Source organism: Pseudonaja textilis, chromosome 2 (assembly GCF_049901715.1).
Source record: "Pseudonaja textilis isolate UNSWEBS1 chromosome 2, rPseTex1.2, whole genome shotgun sequence".
NCBI lineage: Eukaryota > Metazoa > Chordata > Lepidosauria > Squamata > Elapidae > Pseudonaja > Pseudonaja textilis.
The window spans coordinates 65,000,468-65,014,704 of NC_141991.1; the positions used below are offsets into that span (position 1 = coordinate 65,000,468).

General features: G+C 39.5%; 1 protein-coding gene across 1 annotated transcript; it reads left to right on the forward strand.

Moving 5' to 3' along the window:
* The first annotated feature begins 233 nt into the window (after positions 1-233).
* On the forward strand, positions 234-11,918 carry CDC23 (cell division cycle 23). Its single transcript, XM_026726107.2, has 16 exons — positions 234-434; positions 1,756-1,828; positions 2,989-3,126; positions 3,241-3,283; positions 3,748-3,853; positions 4,047-4,179; positions 4,464-4,641; positions 5,607-5,704; positions 6,659-6,740; positions 6,845-6,998; positions 7,745-7,864; positions 8,325-8,400; positions 9,299-9,360; positions 9,705-9,783; positions 10,295-10,414; positions 11,292-11,918. The coding sequence occupies exons 1-16, from the start codon at positions 286-288 to the stop codon at positions 11,463-11,465; spliced, it is 1,785 nt and encodes a 594-aa protein (XP_026581892.2). The 5' UTR covers positions 234-285; the 3' UTR covers positions 11,466-11,918.
* Positions 11,919-14,237: the final 2,319 nt, after the last annotated feature.

Genomic DNA, 14,237 nt, shown 5'->3' on the forward strand with positions numbered 1-14,237 from the left:
AACAACCAACAACCACAACCACAACCCAGAAAGGGTTCTCGCAGCCCTTCACACGTGAAAAAGGCGGAAGGCGAGAGCGGGTCTTCGTCCCTTGTTATCCACCTCCCTTCCTCGCCTCTGTCATCTCTCAGCCAATGAATGCTGCGAATTTCGGTATCCTCCATCGCCATTCGTCTCCGAGCGCAAGAAGGAGGGGAATGAACCCTCCAATAGCCTCCCGAGTTCGGCGTGGCGCGCGCGCTCCGAGGACCTGAGTTGCGGACCCGAGCTGGGGACGCTGGGAAGATGGCGGCTGGAGCGTCGGTTTCGGGGACGCCGGCTGCAGGGGCCGACTTCGCTTGTGCGGATTTCTCCGACTTGCGGCAGATCAAGAAGCAGCTGCTGGATGTGGCGGAACGGAGCCGGGAACGCGGCCTTCAGCATAGCGGGAAATGGTATGGGGACGCCGAGGGGGAAGGACCCCTTTTTATAGGCTACTCTTCCGAGGTGCCCCGTGGTGATGAAGGTGGCGGCGAGGCGGGAGGGTTTGAGTGGGCGAGAAGGGAGGCGAGGACGCTTGGAGCGCTTTTTATCTCTTGCGGGCGCTTGCTTGGAGAACGTCGGTCTGTGCGGTTGCAAACGACTTTATGACATTTAGGCGATCCAAATCAACGCGGGCAGTTGGTTACGTCTCAGAAATAACGGGACTGCCCGATTGGAGTTCTTTCAGGAAACAAATTCTATTAGTTTATAACTAAAGCAATAGCGCTTAGACTGATATACCGCTTCACAGTGCTTTACAGCCCTCTCTAAGCGGTTTACAGAGTCTGCCTATTGCCCCCCAACAATCTGGGTCCTGCTGATCACAGCATTTTAGCAAAAGGCCTAGATGTGCAACTGGGATGGCTTCCCCTAGTGTGAAGTTATACAGCATAGGGAATCTTAGGATGAGTGAGTCCATGACTGCTGGGTTCATACATGATGAGCCGTGGTTTCTTTAATTGGGATTGATGAATGATCTATAATTGATTGACTTTGGAAAACATGCTAAGATGTAAACTATGAGTTGCAAACCAAAGACTGTTTCACAGAATATGCCTAGCCAGAACTGAGTAAATGGTATTGTGTAAACTTAGACAACGTGTTATGATTATGATACGGTTTTGGGCAGACTCTGGTGTGCACATGTATCACCTCTCCTGCGGGAGCTGCATTGACTGCCAATTTGCTTCCAGGTGCAATTCAGGGTGCTGGTTGTCACTGTTAAAGGCCTTCATGGCTTGGGACCAGGCTATCTGAGGGACCATCTCTTGCAGGTCACATCTACCCAACCCATCAGAACAGGGAGGCAGGGAATGTTGTGGGTCCCATCCTTGAGGGAGATATACCTGGTGGGACCCAGAAGAAAGGCCTTCTCCATGGTGGCTCCCTCCCTCTGGAACAGAATTCCCCCAGAGATTAGAATGGCCCCCCATTCTGATTCTCTTCCGGAAGGTGTTGGAAGACCCGATTCTGCCAGTGGGCCTGGGGAACTCAGAGTGGGATGGAGCCCATTAAATGGCTTGTGTAATTTGCTGTCATGGGGTGGGAGCTGGGGGGTGATTTTACTAAATTTGATTTTATGAGTTTTATTGTTTTAAATTGTGGCTTTATATGTTATAAGCCACCTTGAGTCACCATGGCGAATAGGCGGCAATACAAATCTAATAAATAAATAAATGATTAACCAGGCAGTTTATAAGCAGCATTTGCTCTAACACAGTGTTATTGTTGCAGGGCCTCAGAACTGGCCTTTGCCTTGGACCCTCTACCCTTGAATGAACTACCGCCTGTTCCTGAACTTACAGAGGTAAGGATAATTGTATTGTCTATGTAATACTAAACTAAAAATGTCCAGGGATATTGTATATTAATAGTTGGTGATATATGCAAGTTAGTTGCTAAGGCAGCAGCCCCAAATTTACTTGAGAATAAGATTTATTGAACAATTTTTTTTTATGATTGTATTGAATATCTCTCTATTAGATTGTATTAGATTAGATTGTTTGACAATCTTTAGCCTGAAAGGCTCCCAGTACTACTTACTGATCAGTTTAAAAATATCATTCTTGGGATTAGGATTACAATTTTTAAAAAGATACGAAAAAGAAACCTGATGAATTGTGAAAACAAAACTACTCAGGAATCAGTTTAATGATGTAAGATCTTAACCTTCCTCTCTGCAGTCTGGTGGAATGGATTTTGGATTGTATTGAGAGTGGTAAATCCTCATTAAATCTTCTCAAAAGAAGATATGATGATTCTTGTTCTGAAAAAGCCAGAGGGTGAAGTTTAAGATGTCCTCATATTCCACTGAATGTTTCATTTTTCTCTCATACTCCAGCTATTCTAGAATTGTTTTGAATTGTAGGCCTGATATGCTAGGTTTCACACATTATTTAAGAGTATTTAAACTTATATACTGCTCCATAGTGCTTTACAGCACTCTCTAAACAGTTTTACAGAGTCAACATATTGCCCCAACAATCTGGGTCCTCAGGATGAAAGGAAAGTCAATCTTGAGCCAGTCAAGATCAAACTTCTGGCTAAGAGTTAGTCTGCAATACTGCATTCTAACCACTGCACCATCAGGGGTCATTTATTATTAAATCTATAATAATCATTCACAGAATAGCACAAATCTTACTCTGTTGTAGCCAACACAGTTTGAAAATTCACAATTTAATGTTGCTGTTTATAATAGGAATTGGGAACAGGTGGTCTTCAAAATGTTACTGAACTACAACTCCTATCAAGCCTCACTATGTCCAGGCTGTGTAGACTGGAATTGCTGTGAGTTATAATTCAACACTGTTGGAAGGGAATAGATTTTCCCACTTTTAAGGAAATTAGAGAATTAAAAGCCTGCTGTTCAAGAAAAATATGTTCTTTCCCACAAGCTTTCCATACCAGCAATGTACCATTTGTTATGGAGTGGTTTAACGTTGCTTTCTTTTTTTTTCCCCACAGGAAGATGCTTGTGATTTGGATGCTTACACTCTTGCCAAATCTTACTTTGATCTAAAAGAATACGACAGAGCAGCCTACTTTCTAAGAAACTGCAAGAGCCCAAAAGCCTATTTTTTGTATATGTACTCCAGATACCTGGTGAGCTAAAACTACTTCCTTTCTCTATTTAATGGCCAGACCAATGTGATAAATATGAGAACATAGTACAATATACACTTGCTTAATCTTAAATTAATTGTTCTTTGTTTTCAGTCTGGTGAGAAAAAGAAAGATGATGAGACAGTGGATAGTCTAGGTAAGGAACCCAAGGTAAATCTTTCACTTGACTTAGTTTGATTGTTGATGTGCAGTTTCTTAGGCATATTGTTCTTGAGAAGAAGGGTGCAATTTTTAGCATAGCTAGGCAGAAAAATCAAATTTCACTATGATACTATTATGGAAAACACAACAGCCTAACACAATGTAACACTGAAAACAATGTAGCTCAGAGTTATCTTAATAAATTCCAGACCAGATAGATCAAATGCAACGGTGCAAATACAGTATGTGTGTTTTATCCTTGATTGATGTGTAAGAGATTTTGAAAGCCTGAGAAAGATTATTTTATCATCTAAAATATAAAACACTTCTGATCTAGCTACCAACTGAAAGGATGTGAAGTTGTAAATTACACATCCATTGTTAGCATGCAAAATATGATTATATGATGGTGCAGAAAAGATGACAATTATTGTAAAAGGCAGTTTTCTTTCTGTACAGGTCCCTTAGAGAAGGGACAGGTGAAGAATGAAGTTCTGAGAGAATTAAGAGTTGAACTTAGCAAGAAGCATAAAGCCCGAGAATTGGATGGATTTGGACTTTATCTGTAAGTTTGTATGAGGTAACTAGTAATGTAAGCCATACAGAAGCATTTGCATTCATATGTGAAGCAGAAATTGTGAAAATAGCAAGGCTATTTTTCCATTTACTTGTCTGCTATTCATTGTATAGCATCATAAACTGGGGCAACGTGATTACAGGGTTTTGCTCTTACAGTCTTTGCCTTTGTGTGCCATTAGGTATGGAGTTGTATTGCGAAAACTGGATCTAGTGAAAGAGGCTATTGATGTATTTGTTGAAGCAACCCATATCCTGCCATTGCATTGGGGAGCCTGGCTTGAGCTTTGTAACTTGATCACAGACAAAGAGACGGTAAATTGTGGGATAGCTTCATGCCAATCCTTGTTTTCTCACATTGCTTGATCATTAAGCATTGACCAATCTAGATTTTATATTGTTCATGGTGTTTTTCTGATGAAGAAAAAAAATAAATCTAGCTAACATCTTCATTAAATAAATAGCCTTGGAAGTTTTTACTGTAATCCTTTCTGAAGATCTATTCAAATGAGCAGGCATAGAGATTCCTACAATTCAGGGAGAATACAATAGACTCCTTCTCTAAGTGTGTCCCTCTTCTATTTGGTGCTTGCTGCCAGCTGAAGTTCCTGTCCTTGCCAGATACCTGGATGAAGGAGTTCTTCCTGGCACACATATACACAGAACTGCAACTGATAGAGGAGGCCTTGCAGAAATACCAGAGTCTCATAGATGTTGGGTTTTCCAAGAGCACCTACATAATCTCCCAGATTGCAGTGGCCTATCATAACATTCGAGGTCAGTGAATCTTTTTAAGCTTGGTGTGGGAGGGTCTCCTTTTTAGTTCTGTTATGCGCTGATCAGAATAACCATTGGAAGGGACTTTGGAGGTCTTCTAGTCAATCCCCTGCTCCAGCAGGAGGCCCTATACCATTCTCGACAAATGGCTATCCAATCACTTCTTAAAAACCTCCAGTGATCGAATTCTCACAATTTCTGAAGACAAGCCATTCCACTAGTTAATTGTTCTCACTGTCAGGAAATTTCTCCGTTCTAGCTTGGTTCTCACCTTGATTAGTTTCCATCCATTGTTTTTTGTCCTGCCTTCTGGTACTTTGGAAAATAGCTTGACCCCCTCTTCTTTGTGGCTGCCCCTCAAATATTGGAACTCTCTTTATCATGTCACCCCTAGTCCTTTTCACTGGACTACACATATTGAATTCCTGCAACCATTCTTATATTGTAGCCTCCAGCCCCTTAGTCATCTTCGTTGCTCTTCTCTGAACTCTTTCCAGAGTCTCAACATCTTTTTTATATTGTGTCAATCAAAATGGAGGCAGTATTCTAAGTGTGGTGTTACCAAAGCATTGTAAAGCAGTACTAACACTTCTTGTAATCTGATTCTTATCTTTCTGTTAATGCATTTTAGGATTGCATTGGGTTTTTTGGAGGCTGCAGCACACTGCTAGTTCATATATAATTTATTGTCTTTTAAGACTTCTAGATCTCCCTCGCAGTTGCTGCTACTGAGAAACACATGCATTTGGTTTTTCTTGCCTAAGTGTATAAAGCCTTACTTACCATTGATTTTCATTTTGTTAGATAGGGCCCAGTGTTCGGGTCTGCCGAGATCCATCTGGATCTTGGGCCTATCTTCTGGGGTGTTGGTGTTCTTGCCAGCTTGGTGTTGTCTGCAAATTTGTGCTCCTTCTATTTCCTCATCTAAATCATTTTATGACCATGTCATGTTACTTTTTCTTCAGATATTGACAAAGCATTATCCATTTTTAATGAATTAAGAAAACAAGACCCTTTCAGAATAGAAAATATGGATACCTTCTCCAACTTGCTTTATGTCAGAGTAAGTATCTTTTTTTCTCAGCCATATTTTAACAAAATACACCCAATAAACATTGTATTATTCACAGCCATACAATGTGTTCACATTGTCAACATTGTATGAGGCAGCTTCCACCTCTTACAATGCTTTCAGTCACCCTCTGCATTTAAATCCAATTTCCACATAGTCAGCAGCCAGCTTTGGCTTAGATGTCTTCTGTTCATTGGGCCTGTTTTGTAACTCTCCTGTGCAATGCTGTCCTTATTCCCTGTTCCACACACACCAGCGCAGCATCTCTTCCTAACACACTTACATTTTGATAGGGAAAGATGCAGTTCATGCATCAAAGTGCTGGAGAAAAGGGGAAAAAACAGGAAAGGGAAGACCTACGCAGACTGTTATACATAACTTTACTACAAATAGTTTTCAAACATTCTAGTTTTGCTCACCAGTTTTGCTGAAAATCAAGATCCTTTCAAATCAAGCTGATGTTTACCTGAATACATCCATATAGGTTTTCTTGGCAACCTGGGTTGTTTGGGGATGTTAGTTTGCCTTTCTGTCTCCTCCAAGTACTAACAATGTCTGATCTTGCTTACCTCTTTCCAAAATCAGCCAGTGTTACCTAATGCTGCCATCTGCTGTGACTTTACTGAAAATTAGATCATTATGTAATTAGGTTATAGTATTGCTAAATAATCAAATAGGCTTGTGGTGTAATATGTTTGATTTTATACCTTTGTTTGCTTAGTTATCTGGAAAAAAGAAACCAGTAATATAATACTAGAAATCACTGATGGATTTATTTCTACACTTGTAGTGTGGCAGTCAAATTGTTAAGGTTAACTAGGTAGTTAATCAAGTGACTGATTGTGAGATGTGAACTACTGTTTTTCCTAATTTCTTTTTCCAGCAGAATAAATTTTTATCCCCCCACTCCCCCCACCCCCGGCTCCTTTCCCCTCCCCTTGCTAGGGTATGAAGCCTGAATTGAGCTATTTGGCCCATAACCTATGTGAGATTGACAAGTATCGTGTAGAAACTTGCTGTGTAATTGGTGAGAAACTTTGCACTTTCTTTTTTTGAAGATTTTTTTTCTCTCTTAAACAATGCCCGTGAAGCTATTATTTTCTTCTTTTTCCTCATTTTTTTTAAATTTAGGGAACTATTACAGTTTGCGTTCCCAGCATGAGAAAGCAGCCCTCTATTTCCAGCGAGCACTGAAGCTGAATCCTCGGTATCTTGGAGCATGGACCCTGATGGGGCATGAATACATGGAGATGAAAAATACATCAGCAGCTATTCAAGCATATCGGTATGTGTGTAAGAGTTAGTTCTGCTGCCTAGAGTTGGAAATGCTTTAACTGGATGTTACTTTTTACAAAAAAAAAAATACCCTGTCCCACACTAAATGCTCTGGGCATCAAATGGGAAAAGATTTATAGCAATAGTACTTAGACTTACATATCGCCTCACGGTGCATATATAACGTTAAGGGTCAGCATGTTGACCCCAACAATATGGGTCTTCATTTTACAAACCTCAAAAGGATGGAAGATTGAGTCAACCTTGAGCCAGTGAGAATCAAATTGCCAAACTGGGAAGTAGCCTGCAATACTGCATTCTGACCACTGCACCAGTACAACTCTTTTATAGAATTATTATTCTTTTTTACTACCGGTAGAAGCAATATATTAACTGTCTTTAAGCCTAAGATATCATTATGGTTCCCCCGTGCCGCGTAGGGGGGAAAAATGACAGGAAATAGGACTTTTTTCTCTTACAAGTAAACTAAGGAGGATAGCAGCTGCGTGTCCCTTTGGCAGGAGAGAGTTCCATGATGTGGAGGCTACTGCAGAGAATGCTTGCCACTCAGTCACACCTCACTTACCTCTAAAAAGAACATTTTCTTCTCATAAATAAAACACTTGTTTTCCCTCCCCTTCCCTCACAAAAATTATTTTCCTTCCAGAATAAATGAAGATATGTATATGATGATTTTACCGATATTAATTCCCCTCCCCCCCCACCCCCCGCTCCCCAAATTCCCTCCTCTCTTAGACATGCCATTGAAGTGAATAAAAGAGACTACAGAGCATGGTATGGACTGGGGCAAACATACGAGATTCTCAAGATGCCATTTTACTGCCTTTATTATTACCGACGAGCCCATCAACTCAGGTAAAACTGTGATCATGGTTATCCCTATTGCCACATTTTTTAAAATCAGCTTTCCTTGGTATGTGAAGTTAAATTATTAAAATTAAATTCTTTATTTGGAAGTATCTATTTTTAAAGAATAATGCCCTGCAATTGATACAACTTTGGTTTTTAGTGCCTACTAAGCTTTATGAAAGGCAAAAGATTATAAATTGCAAAGAATTACGAAGAGAAAAATTTCATGAATTATTGTGGAAAAAGTAAGTCCTGTGCTTATTTGGTGCTAGTCTTCAAATAAAGCCATGAAATTAATTGATATTAGTAAGTTTTTCCAGTAGCCGAATTTGAAAAATCCCATTACCAAAATCTGAAAGGTCTTTAATTTTTTAACTTTGTAGTGCAACCAACTGCTCAGCAAGATATAGATAATTTTGAATGATTTTAGTCTTTTTGTCAGCTAGGTATCTTGTGTTTTTCGCAGACCCAATGATTCCCGTATGCTTGTTGCTCTTGGAGAATGTTATGAAAAATTAAATCAGCTAGTAGAAGCCAAAAAGGTACTAGAAAGAACACATTTGCACAAGGGGGGATTTGTGGTTTCACGGGGAACCAGATAGGGGAATTATTGCATGTATTATGTTGCCCTAGTCTGTGCATCATCCTTTTGGTTTGTGAGATGTAAGTCATACGGCTAGGCTATCTATGATCAGAAAGGGACAAAAAGCATCAAGTCTTTCCTAGAATGGAATGAAAAATTTGATTATGATGACACTTCCACATGCTCAATAGGGACCAGTCCTTTCTTATTACTTCATATCCTAATTCTATTCCGGGATGAAGAAAAAGAATATCACTCAGTGTTATAAAGCAATTTTCATTCCTAAGTCCTGATAATAAAGTTACAAAATTCAGTCAGAATAACTTAATATAAATATAAATATAAATTGCAACAGAATCAGTGAAAATCCAAAACATAATTAGTATTTGTAGTATCAAAAAGACTTTCTATTATAATAGCGTTGCTCAATTTGTGCTGATGTTTAGGATATTTTTGCCCAGATAGAATAAGGACTTGTTGGCAAATATAACAAGCATAGTAATTATGAAAAAAATAATTTTTATTAACCCTGTTTGTTAGTCTGATTGATGATACCAATGTCCCAGTAAATGCAAAATCCCATAATCTTTCACACCAATTCCTGACTAATAACTCAAAAGTATTTTTTAACTGTGCAGCAATCAATTCATGAGCCACAAACAAAAGGAAGTGGATTTAATTATAAAATAATTCTATGTGGCATCTTTGATACATTTTAACTAGCTTACTCATGAGGGGGCAGGGTGAGTGTACCTTTCGCCACCTGAGTCTGGAGCCCAAAGATGTGGAGAGTTGGGTTGCATACAAGTTTAATAGCTTATTATCCTTTACTTCATCTTTGCTTTTATCTTTGGCAGTGTTACTGGAGAGCATATGCTGTAGGGGATGTGGAAAAAATGGCACTGGTGAAGCTAGCAAAGTGAGTCATGAGTATGGCATTTCTCTTGCTTTAAACTTCCTCTATAAAGGCAGGAATAATTTAAATATGGAATATTTCTGTTTTAAAAGGAAAGGGAAGGTGGGGCTTGTAAAGGCATGTGGGCAGCAGATGTGTTACATCATTGTAACATGGGTATTTTTCCCTAGAAATGCAGTTCTTGTGTGATTAACTTTTTAGGCTTCTGCCTAAAAGCCCCTTGCAGGGTGAATCGGATCTTACAGCTTTGTCCTGAAAAGTATAATGTTGACTAGGTACCTCCTGCTCACCTGATCTTTATCATCAGCCAAGAGCATCCTCCTCTTACCATTTGTGTCCTTTCTTAGGCTTCATGAGCAGTTGAATGAATCGGAACAAGCTGCCCAGTGCTATATCAAATACATCCAAGATATCTATTCTTGTGGGGTAAGTCAGTTCTAAATAAGTTTGGGAGAGCATGAGAGGGAGATATAGAAAAATCCACAAAGTCCTTACAGGTAATCTTTGGCTTATGACGGAATTGAGACTGGATTTTCTGTCGTAAACTGTTGCGTCACATGACTGCATCACTTTGCAAGCAGCAGTCCCAGTCTCAGTCGCTATCATAACCCCAGGATTGTGCAGGTTGTTAGGTGGGAAGAGGTGGGAGTCCCAGGCAAGCAAGCTGGGCAGTACTGCAGGCAGGTGCTGGGGAGCAGGGAGGGGAGTGCCATGGGTGTGTGGAAGGTGTCACAGGTGGGAATGGGGATGGCTGTAAATGCAGGTGGCCCAGATTTTGATCACATCAATCATGAGGGTGCTGAGATGGCCAGAACTTTTGAAGACTTGTGATAAGTCTTTTTTTTTTTTTCAACTGTAACTGAAACATTTAGTTGTGGCTTTGAATGGCTGCTGAACGAATGGATGTAACCCAACAACTACCTGTATTGTATCCCAGGAAATAGGGGAGAACTTGGAAGTTAGCACCGCCTTCCGCTACTTGGCTCAGTATTACTTCAAGTGTAAGCTCTGGGATGAAGCCTCAGTCTGTGCTCAGAAATGCTGCGCCTTCAACGATGTGAGTAACAGCTCCAGTTTAAGTGGACAGTTTGTCACTGGGGCTTTATACCTGCTTCATATCTGTCCCCATATGTATATATACAACATTAATGCATGAGTCCCTTCTCCCCTTTCATTTGTGGCTAGGCCAGAAACTGGGTCCTCCAGGCTTGGTATAATTCACATCTGAAAGTCATCTGGCAAGGGCTGCTGTTTTAACTTAGGATGGTAAAAAATAATGCCTTGTGACAAATAAATTTAAGAAATGAATAAATATTTAGTAGAGATGACCCTTATTATTTTTAGGAATTCCATTCCAACCTAACAGGTAGATAACAAAACTGTAGCCAATGAGATCTTGAAAAAGAATTATTCTACACGGTCTGAAGTAGTTCCTCCAGATAATTCTTTGGTTTATTCAGACATTCATGTATTTACAATTTGCAAACAACTTTTGGCTGTGGCAAATATAACACTGAGCGTACTACTTTTCTTTCTTATCAGAGAAAGTTCTTTAAATTAATACTGACAGATCCCAGAAAGCATGTAGGCCATTACAAGAAATATTCTTTTAGCTGCCTCCTCCATCACATATGATCAATATAAAAGGCAGTATTGTAGCTGTCTGAGTAGGTTGCAGAATTCACCTCTGCTAAGCTGCCATTCAGCTGCTTAATGGACTAAGGAGAGTGATACTGCAAATGCACAAGAGATTTACCATTACTGTATATCCTCTTTTCTACCTATTGCGTGTGTGTGTACATTACTTTTTAAATATATTATTTAGTTGTAATTTAGCGTGATGTGCCTGTGCTCAGGAACATCCACATAACCTGTTTTCTATCAGCCTCCTCCCCTTTTTTCCCTTTCTTCATGCATCTGGCTTTTCTTTCTAGACAAGAGAAGAAGGGAAGGCTCTTTTGCGACAAATCTTACAGTTACGAAATCAAGGGGAGACATCAACTACAGAGACAGCAGCCACACCGTTCCTACTTCCTTCTTCACTCTCTACCAACAACACTCCGACCCGCCGAGTCTCCCCACTGAATTTGTCTAATATTACACCTTGAACTGAACTACCTTTCTGTGCTGGCTCAGTTGAGAGGATGACCCTGTTGTAAACTGGGTCCTTCTCTGCCATTCCAGGAAGGCTTGTGTATTCAGTTTGGATGGCTGACATCACGTTGCTGAGGATGACCGCCTGTTGTATTGTAACCATGAAATGGTAATAGCTCAGACAGTGCAGTGAGCTGAATTCACTGTACATCTCAGTCTTCTCACAAGCCTGGCACCTCTGTGAGAGAGAGAACCTCTCTTTACACCGGCTGTGAGGTTGCTTTCTGTCCCTTTCACATTCCTTTCTGAGGATGTTGTAGTAAGATGCAAGTTATCCGTTTTATCCAATTTGCATCATTTTTGAAACCGTATCACATTTGAAATTGAAAGAGTGTCTGTGAGCACCTGACTTTTCTTTTGTTTGTTTTTTTAATTATGTGGCTAATAAAAGCTTATCTTAAAAGATAGCAACAAGGCAGAGAAGGTGGATGGAAAAGCGAATAGGTCACATCTCATCCAATGCCAGGTTGAAACTGGCAACATAAAGTCATGAGTATATTTTATGCCAGGAGGTGCAGTGTTGCTGCTTTCTCACATAGGCTCTAGAAATTGTAAAGGCTATTGTAATCAAACTTTTGTAGATCAAGAACCAGAGGAAATTTCTTGAGAGCAAACCTGTTTGTTTAGCAGCTTGTAAATTCTCAGTTTCAACAATGACTATGTTATTATAGCTGAATGATTGTGATCAGTCTTTAAATGTCAAGACTGTTAGAATTCAGGAATTATAACAAAAAATTTTGTGTGATTAAGAATCATGTTTACCACTACCGTTTTTATCAGTATATCAGTATATTTTTTAAAAAATCAGATTTATGGCCTCTGACATGTTTCAGAGATGTTGAGACTTCAGTATTCATATTTAGAACTTTAATCTTCCTCTTCCTCCTCCTCCTCAAGAATACTCAGCGTGGGAAACAGCCTTTCCAAATTTATAGCAGATAAGATGTATAGTCAGTTCAGCCAATTGCTTGGACCATCTTAATGATAAAATAATTCTTATAAAGTAGAAGTAATCTAGCTATCCCATACTTCTATAATTGTAAAATAATCCAATCCACTGTTGCACTGTATGGTAGTCATTACATTTGGTGCCTTGTTATAGTAGTGGAAACTGAAGCAAGACTACCACCCTTTGAATAGCAGATCTATTTTTTCCAGATTAGAATCAATAAATTTGTGGACAAGGAGGTTCTTGCAAAATAATCAGAATTGTTTGTGTTGGTGGTGGTTCTAGAAGTATCCCTCTTTAGTCTTGGATTGCTGCAAATTATTCCATGAACTAATGCCTCACATGGTTATCAAAATCTAAATACTATAATCTTTTGCTATTAAAATGAGGTATTTATCAAAGTTAGTGTATATCTATTGTAACAAATGCCAGTTACTCAGGTTTTCTAAGACACAAAAATACCCCATATTTGCCCTTGCCAAGGAATATGCCTCCCAGCAACATTAACTCAAAATTTTGCACGTACTTTATATTGAGTATACAGTAGTGATGACTTAGGCACTGAAGAATGTTGGAGCCAAACCAATTTCATGCCCCAGGATTTTTCTGAAAAACAGCACATTTGTGCAGTTTAATGGTCTCAAAGATCTGTTTCTTGAAATAACCAAGCTGTATAATGCTCTTTAACAGAGTTTTGTCGTGTGGAAAGACAACTGGTTGAAGTGAAAAAAAAGTAGAATGGAGGGCAGTTTGTTTTCTGCTTTTGAATGAGATGCAAGTTTATATGAACTTCTGATTACATTATGGTTTACTTGCTCAGGAATGGAGAAAAGAATATACATAGTCCTTTGCATCTAGTCAGCTATGTCTCTATAGTTGGACATATAGGGGTGACATTAAGGGTGACGTTAGGGGTGTGATATTATATTTTATCTTATGCAGATACATTAGTAGAATTTTCAGACTGTTCTACAGCAGGGATTCGCAACCTTGGTCCATTGATTGGTACCAGGCCGTGCAAACAAGCAAAGCTCCATCTATGAGATGCAGGTAGGATGCGAAACCACATCCTCTCTGGTCCATGGAAAAAACTTTCTCCATGGAACCGGTCCCTGGTACACAAGAAGCCAGGGGCTGCTGTTCTGTAGAAACCTCTTCATGGGGTTCCACGAGACTATGGGGAAAAATATTCATGTGAACCCTGCCAATCATCTATTGGTAGAGCTTTGCCTCTTGATTAGAGGCCCAAGTGTTTTAAAAAACAGATCCATGGCCTTAAGGCTGAAATCATAACATCCAATTGTGTGCTTTAAAAACAATGGCGCCAATTTACATAGTATTTAATGAGGAAGGATCAAGTTGAAAAATGTCCTTTACAGGTTGTCCTTACAGCCTGCTGCTTAATGACAGTTCAAAGTTACTACAAACTGAAAAAGCTACAATCCTTCCTCCGAATTATGTCTGCTGCACCACCTGTGACCGGTCATGTGATAGCATTTCAACTGGCTCACACTTATGTCCGCTTGTGTCCCAGGATCATATAACCATTTTATGATTTTTTTTTTGCCAAATATCTATTGGATAAGCTGAGTTTGCCCCCCACCCAATTTTAGAAAATTTGGGCAGCAATAACATCCAAATATATCTTATTCTTTTAAAAAATGGTTATTTTGCTTACTAAACTTTCAGTAAACTAAATAGCTTTAGTAAAAGCTGAAGCCCATTGATAGGTGCAGGACAATGGCTACCACAAGAAAAAGATCTTTCAAATATAGGT

Coding starts and splice junctions, on each gene's coding strand:
- CDC23 (XM_026726107.2), top strand. CDS start 286: ATGGCGGCTGGAGCGTCGGTTTCGGGGACGCCGGCTGCAGGGGCCGAC. Junction 3,127..3,240: donor ATATGTACTCCAGATACCTG/GTGAGCTAAAAC, acceptor CTTTGTTTTCAG/TCTGGTGAGAAAAAGAAAGA. Junction 6,999..7,744: donor GCAGCTATTCAAGCATATCG/GTATGTGTGTAA, acceptor CTCCTCTCTTAG/ACATGCCATTGAAGTGAATA.